General features: G+C 43.0%; 1 protein-coding gene across 1 annotated transcript in view; it reads right to left on the reverse strand.

The window, feature by feature from the left end:
* The window catches only part of Moxd1 (monooxygenase DBH like 1), an 82,978-nt gene extending 82,597 nt beyond the window's left edge, over nt 1-381 (reverse strand). The window contains exon 1 of the mRNA XM_076928031.1: nt 66-381. Coding sequence (XP_076784146.1) covers nt 66-329 — 264 coding nt within the window. The 5' untranslated portion in view covers nt 330-381. The remainder of the gene's footprint in view (nt 1-65) is intronic.
* Nucleotides 382-12,904: the final 12,523 nt, after the last annotated feature.

Consider the following 12,904-nt stretch of genomic DNA (forward strand, 5'->3'; position numbering starts at 1 on the left):
CTCCGCTGCCCATCGCGCTCTTGGGGCGATCCCAACACAGGAATCCCTTCGGGACCCAAGCTTACCTGGAGGTAGGGCCGCCCGTTGGCCACGCCACCCACCACGATGTCTGCCGCGGCCATGGACCCCGTGGGCGAGAAGCCGAAGCCCACGTAACCGGTCGTGCGCACCTCCAGGCGGAAGGCCAGCCGCTCGCCCTGGCGGCCCCAGTGCAGCCAGTACTTGCCTTCGGGGTCGAGGACCACGCGGTGCGGGTACGAGCGGCCCGAGCTCCCCGCAGCCGTCGCGGGGAGCAGCGCCCACAGCACTAGCAGCGGCCAGCCGCACATCCTCCCGTCCCACCGCACCTGGGCTGCAGCCGCTGCGGGGCTAAGACCCGGGAACCCAATCTGGGACCGCCCCGGGGCTGGCCGCGCCCGCCCGCTGTCCCCGCCCCCGCTGGCGCTGGGTCCTACCAGGAGACTCCCGAGCCTCTCTCCAGGCATCCACCTGCGGCCACCGTGCATCCAATTTTGTCCCCGAAGTCTGGGTTAAGAAGGCGGGAAAGCGAAGAGCTTCCAGGAAGAAGCGGAGAAAAGGGGACCCAGCCTGGTAGAGGGAAAGGGGGAGAGGGGGGAAGAGAGTTGAAGTGCAAACTGGGAGGGACCTAGGGAAAGAATTGGAAAGTGATGGGATAGAAGGGCATCCCACTTAGGACCATGGGAGGGAAGAGACAGCTGGGAGAATCTGAGGTGCCGGGGAGAGAAAGAGAAAGCACCCCCACCCACAGATGGTAACTGCACAGTTTGCATCCCTGGCTGTTGACGTTCCTCAGCTGGGGCACCTAGCGATGCCTGCTCATCAAGCAAGGCACATCCTCACCCTATCCACTTCCTTCAGTCTTTCCTCTTCTGGGAGGAGGCAGGGATGGGGAGGTGCAATTCAGAGTTCTGCTGCTGATTTAGGAGGATTCCATCCATCCGCATTTGATTTCTTGGGTTTGGTGACGTCTGCCTACACACCAGAGGAATAGGTCAAGGTCAGCTTTCCGTTGAATCCCTTTACCCGCGACCCCTTCCACCCCGACACCGATCCTTTTATGTTCCGGCCATGGTCCTGTTAACCTCAAGTCTTGCTTAGCTTGTTGGTCTTTGAACATAACATTCCTGTATTCCAGATGCTCCGTACTCGTATTAAGGGCACATTAGGTTCCCTAGTAGTTTATGTACACGTTACCACGTTTCAGAAAGAAACTCTTGCCTGATTTTAAAAAACAAAACAAACAAAAACCAAATCGAATAACAAGGGGAGATTGGACCAAAATATAGATAAGAATAAATAGAATAACAAATAAGGGGAGATCGGACCAAAATACAGATAAGAGTACAGGTAAGCACACTGTTGCTCTCTGTACTACTCCGTCCAAGTATATGGACGTGTGTGTGTGTGTGTGTGTGTGTGTGTGTGTGTGTGTGTGTGTGTGTGTGTTTCTACTGCTTCGATGGAACAGCATGACAAAGCAAGCTGGGAAGAGAAGGATATATTGGGCTCACACTTCCACATCACTTCCACATTGCTGTTCATCATCTAAGAAAGTCAGGCCAGGAACTCAAGCAGGAAGGAGACCTGGATGCAGGAGCTCAGGTAAAGGCCATGGGGTGTGCTGCTTCCTAGCTTGTAGGTGAAATGGCTGTGGTAGTCGGCTGGGAAGGCTCTGGGTTCCTCCAGCTGGAAGTTAGGCCCTGCAGCTCACTAAAGGCCTCTTCATGGCTCCTCACAGCACGGCCCCAACACATGAGGAAGTCTGAGGGTTTTTACAGGCTTTAATGTCATGGTGGATGTAGATGGATCTGGATGCACAACCCTCACCCCCTTAGAACCCAGGGCAGTCCTGAGTTAAATAGGGAGGGAAAGAGGGGGGAGGGGCTGGGGAGGAATGCTTATTTGGCTCCACCCTCTGGCCTTCAGGTACTTCATTAGTATGTAAATCTCTCTAGGGCCTGAGGCCTGTTTTTCACGACTTCCACCTGTGTCCAGACTGAAGGGTGCAGGTTGAATGGAGATTAGACCTTGTGTCAGGCGTGTCAGGCCCAACACTAGCTTGCTCCTCTGGACCTGCTTTCTTACAGAACTCAAGACCACCACCCCAGGGATGGCACCACCCACAACCAGTTGGGCCCTCCCCCATCTATCACTATGGAAATGGCTTCCAGGCTTGCTTACAGTCCCATCTTATGGATGCATTTTCTTAATTGAAGTTCCCTTATATTAGATGACTTTAGCTTATGTCAAGTTGACACAAAGCTTCCAACACAGTGTGTATGTTTCTGTGTGTGTCTGAGTGTGGTGTGTGTGTGGTGTGTGGCACGTGTACGTGTATGTGGTGTGAATGTGTGCGTGTGTGTGTTTGTGTGTGTGTGTGTGGTGTCTGTATGTGTGTGTTTGTGTGTACGTGTGTATATGTGTGGTGTGTGTATGTGCGTGATTGTATGTGGTTGTGTATATGTGTGCATGTGTATGTATGTGTGTTGTATGTGTATATGTGCATGTTTGTGTATGTATGTTTATGTGTACATGTGTATGTATGTTTGTGTGTATGTGTGTGTATATGTGTGTGTATCTGTGCAAAATCTGTACGTCTTTAAGCTCTGTTAGAAGTCATCAAGCTTACTTCTTTATGAAAACCAAATTATATTTACATGAAACTAATTATTTAGTGTGGAGCTTACATTGTAGAAATTTTCAAAATATTGAAGTTAGAGCTCAGACTTAGAGACTACTTCTCAAGTATGCCCTAAATTTGCCACTTTCCCTATGAAGAGAAATGTTTATTGTTCTAGTTTCCCATTTGTTATTCCTAAAATAGCCATGATGGTGTCAATTAAGTTTTATATTAATATATTATGTATATTATATATAAATATAACCTTTTCTGAAGGTAACTTTGAGATGAAACTGCCTCCTGAAGGATTTGAGAAGTTGTCTGGAGAAACAATTTGCTCGTAGGGAAGAAGGAACTTCTGTCCCCAAGGTTAGCCAGTGACTACAGGACAGCATGAGAAAAAAGGGATGTGAGAATCTTGGGTCAAGTTAGAGTTCTGAGTCTTGAAAGAGGTGGAGCAAGGGGAATGGAACCCGCAACACAAGTCTGAGGAGGTACCGAGTGCGACTTGGTGACACCTATGCTGCCACAGCGCCCTCTAGGGAGGTGCTGAGGACAGGAGCATACAGTGGCTGCCTTCAAACTTCAACCTTCTACCAGGGCTTTGGTTGATGTTGCTGGATTCCACCAGGAAAATGGAATGGTGTGGATAGAAAGAGTAGGAGAGCCAGCCAACGCTGGAGACACAAGAAGAGGACTGCTGTACCACCAGAGGCTGGCTTCCCATGTTGAGTATCCTCTGCCTTTAATGGGCAGGAATGTCAGAATAATGAAAGCTAAGCTTTCTGTTTTGTGACCCTTTTGTTACCCTGGAAAACAACACATCAGTTATATGTGCTTCTCGTGGATTCCTATGTAAATTCCAAACTCACATCTGCCACGACATTTTCCGTCTTGTCACACAATGATGCCATGTCTTTTAAGATCTGACTGACATTACCACCCTAGCTTCTTCCCATTGCTTGCCTCACGTAATCACTGGCTCTGGGTTTATGCACACCCCCTCTACTGTGGGTCTGCATTCCACCAGACAAAACGTTTCAACCTTGGAGGCCCAGGTTCCTGAAACCTTGCAAGCAGGTGTGGCAGAAGGTCGCCTAAGATGAGGGTCACAGCCCACCTGAGAAATGACACAGGCCAGGCCTGAAGCTGAAGTTCACAAACTCTAGAACACCCAGATGTTGCTGGAAACTGCAAGGAGTAAGAATGGGGGCGATGAGCCCTGGACAGGTATGGGGGAGATTGGCTTAGCTCAGGGGGTGAGTGTACGGAGCACAGAGGGGCCTTCTGTGGGAGACTTAGGTGACCTGGCTCTGTATGAAGAAGGCTTCCTCTCACTGCCGTTCTTGATGAAAGCGACAATCCTTGCTTGCCCAAACTGTCTACTCATTGTTCATTGTGGAAAAATGTGTGTATACGACTTTTTCAGGGTGGACCAGTGGTTAAATACCCTTTGTAAGAAGGAATGTCTGGGAAAGGAAGCTTATTGGCTAAACACCTGAAGCCATCCAACCTCGCTACCTCATTACAATGGAAAACTCTGGGCTCTATGCTATGTGGCTAGTTGTCACGATCCTCACGTGGGGTGTTGTGGTCACATGCTCCAGGATAGGAACAACCAAGTCAGGAGTAGATGAAACACCTTCCACTCTCAGATATGAGATTTACCGGGGTTTCTGAATCTGCTCACCCTTCGTAAGGTTTGTCTGGTGACACTGTTCCACTTGCCCCACAATCTACCACTCTCATCGGACAGGCGTGTTGGCTCATGTGCCAACACCGTTATAGATTGCTTGCTCTGCCAGGATTGTCTTTTCTCCCCTATGTCCTTGGAAATATTTCCTGAGTCTCTTTGCACGTGTCTCAGTCAGGGGGTATCAGTTCCTCAGTGGCAGTGCACGAAGAATTTCAGATGTCCTATATCACCCAGTACACATTAATCCATGCACAGTCTGTGTGCATGCTTGGTCTCTTAACTGCCACACCGCTTAGCGAACAGACAGGCATGGAACAGATACTGAATGAACATCTGTAGGAAAACCAAGTCTAAACATCTCTAGGTTATCTTCTAAGAGTCCTTTTAACTAAGTGGGTTAGGGAGGGCAAGTGTCAGTGCAGTGATGGAATTTACATGGGTAGTGTAGTGGTTAGGAAGAAAATGGCCCCATAGGCTTATAGGGAGTGGCACTATTAGGAGGTGTGGCCTTGTTGGAGTGGGTGTGGCCTTGTTGGAAGACTGTGTTTCATTCTCTTCCTGCTGCCTACTGATCAGGATATAGAACTCTCAGCTACCTCTCCGACACCAGGTCTGCCTGCTTGCTGCCATGATTCCTGCCATGATGACTAAACCTTCAAATTGTAAACCAGCACCAATTCACTTTTTTTCTTTATAAGAGTTGCTTATAAAGAGTGGTCATAGTGTCTCATCACAGCAATAGAAACCCTAACCAAGACAGGGATTAAGACAAAACATAAGAGACCACACATGAACACACCACAGGGAGAGCTGTAAGTTAGATTCATGAAGATCAAGAAGTGTGAAGTTATTGTCTCTTTTTTTTTCCAAAAAGGAAATAGGTTTTAATGATAACATTAAATGTTAATATCATCAAATAAGTGATGAAATTAAAATTACATAAGTAAGGTGTTGGAAAATACATAAAACAGTTTTACAAATAATCCAAAGACAAGATGGTAACTATTTAAAGTGGCATGCATTTAATATTTACTTAAACAATGTTGGGTTTGTGTGTATGTGTCAATCAGCACAACAGCCCCCACCAGCCATGTTGATCGCATGCAATGATGGCATGGGCTTCTACATATTTCACTGAAAGATCAGTTTGGTGACAGAAATTTTTTTTTATAAAAAGGAATTACTGTATTTTGTCTGTTGTAATTGGTGCTACAACGCTACTTTCTGGGGACTCAAGAAACATTAACACTAATATATTCATCTCGAGCTTAATTGAACACGTAGAAATCTATCAGCGCAATGCCTACTCAAGAGAGACATGCTACTTTGGTTTGAAGAAGCCAAGGTTCTGTAAAATAAAATAAAAAGTTGTGTTATGTTCCGTTTGTAAGTGTGTGAGTTCCCTAGGGCAAAACCCTCTTGTCAACTCACTTGTTAATAGGTTACTGCATTAATAACTGTCTTAAATTTATAAGGAAATCCGAAGGGGACTTGGGGTGTGGCTCAGCAGTTGTACAGTGTGGTTAACCAAATCTGATCCTTAGCAATGGGGTAAAAAGTTAAAGGAAGAAGCAGAAAGGTCCATTAAAACTTGGGGTATAGCAGAGAAAAGAATGAGATTGAAGGTAGAGAGGGTTCATGTTCATTTTTTTATGCTCTTGATTTTGTAAAAATGAAATATGACAGTCAGGAAACTGGAAAGCAGAGTTAAGAAAGTAAACCTGAAAAAAAAAAAAAACCTGAAAATCTGTCATCCAAACATAACTCTGTGCATTTCTGGACATTGTCTCCAGGACCTGCTTACATTCAAATATCCCAGGAACAGCCTGCTGGGCAAGAGTGTGCTAACGAGTGAATTAATTTTGTGAAGACGCCACTTGAAATAAACAGAGTAACTGGAATCCTTGGATGGGGCTTCTTTTCTTCCCATTGTCCTCAGAACACAAGGAGAGATCGGGCTGTGGGAGAAGATGAAAGAAGAGGAAGGAAGGGAGGCGGGGTGGGGTGGGGGAAGAACTGGAATTATGTGGAATCCCACATTCAGCCAGATCATTTACCATAGTTTCCATTCAGGAACTCAAAACTTACTATTTATGATGGTATTTACCCTGTGATGATACACAGCTGGACGTTGGCCGGTGTGACTGTACCCAAGCTGAGCTTCCTCATCCCCACCCCAAACCTCTGCTGGTGAAGCTTATTTATATTGTTACACTAGTCAGCTACACAGGGCTGGTTGCAGGGTGGAGAATAAGGAAAGCCAGAGGACAGGCGGGTGGGAGTAAGTCAACACAAGGCTGTCTGGTGTGCACTAGGAGGTCTGAAAGACCCTCTTGGGACGAGCAAAGTTTCCTGTTTCCTTGTACCTAAGGAGTAACCGTAATGCTAAATATTTATAAAGTTCCTATCTTCTAGGGAGCTCAAAGAAAAATATTTATATAAGTGTTCAGCAGTCCTTCAACTCTAGAATAGGAAACTTGAAGCGTTTTCTCACTTTATAACCAACCTGCAATGGTGAGTAGGTGTCTAGTTCAAATTCATCCCCAAGTCAGTGTCAGAAAAGACTGAAGCAGAAATGAGATGTCTCTCTGAAATGTACTTTTCCGGCTCTCAGTTCGCTTCCAGAAAAAAAAAAAAAAAAAAAAAAAAAAAGATAAAATTTAAAGCCGGCCAGTCTTTGCCTTGGAGCATTCAGTAGGGTTGGTATTTTCTCCATGAGCCAGACAGGAGGTGCTGTGGACCGTGTGGGTTGATCATGTGCTGCTTATTAAAATCACTGTTGCTGTGAATAACAGTAGAGGTATGTAAGAAACAGGAGGAGGATCAAGTGGATTTGCTTCTACTACCAGGAGTCTAGAGGTGACTGAGAAATGGGGACGGCTTGACAATAAAATCATTCTTGCGCTCTGCTTGTTGGAAACCACAGCAAGCAAACCACTTAAGGCAAGACACAACTTTCGTGTTGCTGGTCAACCCTGCTCTGAAAGTCAACTGCTTTAACTTTAAAAAGCTGAGGTTGTAGGGTGGGGAAGCAAAAACATTTTAACTACTAGTGATGCTGATTGCTAGAATTCCCCTTTATGAGGAAGCAGGGTGACATCAGCACTCAGTGTTCCCAGCACTCAGCTTCTTCAACATGAGGCCATGTCTAAAAGAGGCCTGTGGGCCTACCGAGGACAGGCCTTGCAACTGTGCTCTTACTCGACTGACCTTAACAATGGGAAATGCCTTATGCTTGTGTCTTGTTAGATCGTACTTCTGTGGGAATCAGACAACCGGAGCTGTCAGCCACTGCAGGAGGAGAGGTGAGGGGTGGCCAAAGGACTAAGTTACTTACATGATTGTCAGCTTTGCAAAGAACCATTAAAAAAATTTTTCCATACTCTCATCTTGTAGATAAAGGAAATGAATCCCCTGGAAAAGCAAATTGTTCCAGAATACAGGTTTTAAATTAAATAAGTAGAGAAATGGGTTGTCCAATACAATCAACATTACCTGTTCCATGTCCTCCCTTTAAAGGAAACTCAAGTCTCTCCACTGTCAGTGATTTGACAGCTCAGAAGACATGTGAAGTTGAAAGTAGAAAAGGGGAAGACATTTTTCTCATCCAAGCCTTTAACTCTCCACCTGTCACCCTTTCTGCTAGACTTGGCACTTAAATATTTTGATCTTTTATACTTCTGTAGCCATCAACTTAAAGAAAAGCATGCCTTCTATCACAATAGGATAATGACTTCAATTCAAAGTTGAAGGCAAATTTAACACCACACTTACAATGACAGGCAGGTCCAGAGTAATTCAGTTGATTCCAGAATTCCATGTGTTATTTGGGAAAATTTAGTGAAATCTATACTATACTGAAATAATATACTATAATCTGTATTGTAATAAAAGAACATAAAGACCAGAAATATAAAACTAAATTGCAATATCCAAGATCTTAACTGAAGTCATTATGGCCATTACCAAGAATAACAAACAATGAATAAAGTTTCCTCTGAAGAGGAAAAACTAGAGTTAAGCATTTATCTTCACGTGGAAAGTGACATATATAGGACATATTTGGGACTGAGGGCTAAGGCTTTGAAGCACACTAGTCAGTATGGGGACAAAGAGGAAAACTGCCTGTGTCTACTCCTTACGCTGCAAGATTTTATTTCACAACTAAATCTAACTTCTAGTCTCAATTATTTTTAGAAATTTCTACCTATTAAGATCCAAACTATATAATTGGCTTCATATAACTATAGTTTGCTTTTCAAAAAGAATCATTTTTCTTTCTTTGTGTGTGATAGAAAGATGCCACAGAGCCAAGAGAAATTGTCTTTATCCATTTAGTATATTATTTGTCAATAAAAGGCATTGAGGTACTCACAGATCCTACAAGAATCTTGAAAACACATGGTTGAGAAAAAAGTCAGTCACAGAGAACACACACACACACAAGCACCAGTGATAACTAATTCAGTTATTCTTTTAAAAGGGCATGCTACTATTGAATCTATTTTCTTTTAGATGTTAGGGATGTGCAAGTCGAAAATGTAAACTTTGTGACTGATTATATCTGCCAAGACAGAGTAATCATCCTTTAATAATTCTTCATCACTAGGTCTGTCAGATGATCCTGGGCCAGAAGGCTGAAGATCAGATGCTCCAATGTTCTGTAGTATAGGGACTGTCCAGGTGTTCAGCGGTCTCTATAAATTGGCTAAGTTTTAGAAGCTATGCTTTGTGCTTCCCATAATTTCAGTTAACTCAGTCATTCTGGATTTCTGACGGGGTTGAAAACTTATAGTCTCATAGCCAATCCTGGCTATTAACTTTGAGAGAAAAGATTTGAGAGGATGGTTTTCAGCTGATATTTATTCTAAAGCCAAGAAAAAAGCCAGGTTCAGAACTAAGTGTTTTAGTTAGGAGAGATGACAGAGGTTTTGATTAGTCAACAAAATGCCGGACTGGGTATTAAGTCTATCTTGTACCTTACTGACACAAATTGGTATAGTTATGCTCTAATTGTATTTTGAGAGAAAAGTTTTATTTTAACCGGAAGGGTGATATGTAGGAAGAGCTAAGGTGGGAGAGTAAAGAGAGGAAGAGGAGGAGTAAGGAGAGAGGAGGAGAAGGAGAGGAGCTAGGTGACGAGGAGAGAGAGAGAGAGAGAGAGAGAGAGAGAGAGAGAGAGAGAGAGAGAGAGAGAGAGAGAAACATGGAAGCAGATGTTCACGTGTCTCTGCCAGTCAAAGATAGTTGATATATCTAGGTTGGATATTGGGTTACACTTCTGATTGATATTGAGCATTACCAAACTTATAAAGCCTTTGATTAATATTTTAAAAAATTGTATAAAAGCAAAAAAGGAGAAGGGAGCATGGGATAGGGGTTTTCTAGGGAGGGAAATGGGGAAAGGAGATGGCATCTGAAATGTAAATAAAATATCCAATAAAAAATAAATAAAACAGTCTTACCTTTGGGGAAAAAAAAGAAAAAAGAAAATGTAAATTTTGTGTAGCATAGACTGGGAGAGGATATCTTGTATGATACAACTTTAGAAACAAAAGAAATCCAGCCTTCCTTTTCAGGTATGTAATCACTGCTTAAAATTCACAGCAGAAAAAACATTATGGAGAAAATTGCCAGGATCAAATGTTTCAAATTATGTGTTTATCTTGTGAACTTCAGTGGCATCAGAAGGTAACAGCTTGATCTCATTCAGACCATAACTGCAGATATCCCTTAACCTGGGTACAATTTTGAAATTCTATCGCAGTGTGATTACCTGTGCAGATCACTGGCTTTCTCTATATGTTTTTCTTAGGTGCACATGCCCTACTTCCACCATACCAACCCTATCCAGTTCTCCTGCCATGTTTTCTCCTTCATCCCTACTCTCCCTGTTGGAATGTTGGATTCTAAGATTCTGCAGGGGATGCACGGAATCACACATGACAGAAGGTTCATTGCAACAACATGAGGTTTAATGATACCAGTGTACTGGGGCTCTCTCGCATGAAGGCACGAGAACCCTGAACAAAAGCTGGGAGCAGTTCTTATACAGAGTTCACGAGGGCAACCACAAAGGCTGACCTTCTGAGGTCTCTAGGTGACTCAGATTTGCACATTACTTTTCTGACAGTGAGTGTCTTCCATTTGCCCAGGTTTATTATGTTAAGGGGGTCCAGCTTCCTGACCACCTCCCATCCTGGAATGTGTCTCTGTGTTCTGGGCCTTCTCCATCCACAGGTGGGTTCCATTCCTCCTCTGAATGTTAACCTAGCAAGTGTCCTCTGACTAAAGAATGTACTTACTCCTTCCAGGATGTGTTCTGGGACAGTGGTATTTTAAGTTTGGGCTAAGACCTGAAATTCTTACATTTGGTTTCTACATACAATCTTTGTCTGCTAAATGCACGTCATGTTTAAACATATAATTTTTTAAAAAGCTCCATTAATGGACCTGACTGATAAGGTTTCATTATTAATATTTATATGTCATGACTAATAAATAAATAAAAATCAAACCCAAAGCAGGCAGTAACCCTCCCCTGAGGTACGATGCAGGAAATCCACATTATGTTTGTATCTCCAACACTATTAAAGAGTGTCTTTGCTTCTTTAGAAGAACCAAGACTGATTTGAAAAGTGAAAAAAAGAAACGTCTGTGAGATTTATCCATGTAAAAAACATTGAATGTGTAACTACTCAGAGGAGAAGCTTTGAGATGATTTTTGGAAACTGTTTTTTCTGCTTCTGACAAAAAAAAAAAAAAAAAAAAAAAAAAAAAAAAAAAGTCAAAAAACTCACACAAGCAAACCAGGTCCTGGTCCCATCCTCCCTTCTTTAAAACTCATCATGATCATGTAGAGATGTGTGCACAGTCTAGGTCCTGTGAAAATAGTAAGTTATTTAGTGTAGAGACCCTTAACTATTTAACACATGGTGAACATGAGAAATTAGCATGGGAGCTGCATGCTACTTCAAGATGACAACTTTAGACAAACGATTACTACTCTTGTAAGGGTCCACGATTTGCTGGAGAGTAATACCCCAGAATAGGATGTGAAGGCAAAGGGTGTTTTATTCTGCAGAAGTCCATCCAGGATGCTGGAGTCTTTCCTTCTCACATGGAGATGCCCAAGTGAGCTCCCAGACCTAATTTAAAGCACATTAGGGGAATTCTGGGGAGGGGTGGGTGACCTCTGTTGTTGGCTCTCTCTAGGCACATTCCAGAAACTTGCTGGGGAAGTTTGGAAACTGCTGCTGACCCACTGTCCTTGCCTCAGGCCACGTGTTGGGGCAGCTTCTGAAGCCTGGACTTGTCTGAACTTGCTCAGTTCTTGGAAACAGATTTAAGCCTAATCTCCTGAACTGCCAATTTGAAGCCTGTCATGGAGTCAGCCTGTCTCACTATGGAAATCATTAAACTGGGTATACCAATGGAAAGGATGAGATTTTAAATATGGAGAAAATACCAGAAACAGGTCTTGTCACTGCCCAAGGACAAGAAGAGAAAGCACTAGCATGTAAGAGGTGAAATTCCTCTGAATAGGTCAGAGGACATGTATAAAAACAAGGGGCAAGGGTGATTGTGGAATTTCTAAGTCCTGTCAGCATGAGTCTCCTGGCCTTGCTTGACCTACATGAACTCTTCCTCTCACAGTATCTCATTTCAAAATTACTCTATTCACTGTGATTCATACCCTTCTTGGCCATTTTGTAAAATTTTGCCATTGACCTAATGACCCAGCAGAATAATACTTGTGGTTCCATGGAAGAGACAGCTCACCTTGGATGCTTTTCCCAAGACATCTTTGTACAGATGAAAAACACTCTTGCATTGGGAGACAGTGGTACAGCCTGAACAGGTAATGTAATGATTAAAATAAAAATAAACACATATTTGTGTAAAATTGTCTTTGTGGTTCTGATTGTAAGCCAGAGCTCCATCTAGAGCTCTCACCTGCAGGGCCACCCAAACTCTAAAATCAGAAAGTCAGAGAGGATTGTGAGTTTTGCATAAAGGAAAAATTTGAATGAAGAAAGATTGCTCCTGCACTTAAATAAGAAATGTTATTGACATTCTATAATAAAAGTAGCTATTTTTAAAAATCAGACCCTGTGAATAACTACCGAGATTTGCAAATTTCTGGATTTGTGAGCAGTTGACTTTCACATAAGAGGTCTTCTAGACAGAAAAAATTAAATAAATGCTTTAAAGCAAAACTTTTCAAAGGAGGAGTAATGTTGACAAAGCTCTATAAAAGGATATTTCTTTGATTCATTGAAACTGATCCTTTTATGTTGTATTTGTTTAGAAACACATTTATCATTTATCTTTGCATCGATGAGAAACGTTACTTTGCTCATTGATTCGCCAGAGTTTCTGATCCTCTGCCATGTGCCTGTGGGTTTCTAGACACTTGAGATACAGTGCTGAATAAATCTTACCTTGTCTACACGGATCTTGCATTCTAGACCGTAGGTGACAATGGAAGCATTGGAGGAAATAAATATAGCTGTTCACAGACCTGACAACACCCCCCCCCCTTAAACTGAATATGGAACACATAT

The sequence above is a fragment of the Arvicanthis niloticus genome, chromosome 30 (assembly GCF_011762505.2).
Source record: "Arvicanthis niloticus isolate mArvNil1 chromosome 30, mArvNil1.pat.X, whole genome shotgun sequence".
Lineage (NCBI taxonomy): Eukaryota > Metazoa > Chordata > Mammalia > Rodentia > Muridae > Arvicanthis > Arvicanthis niloticus.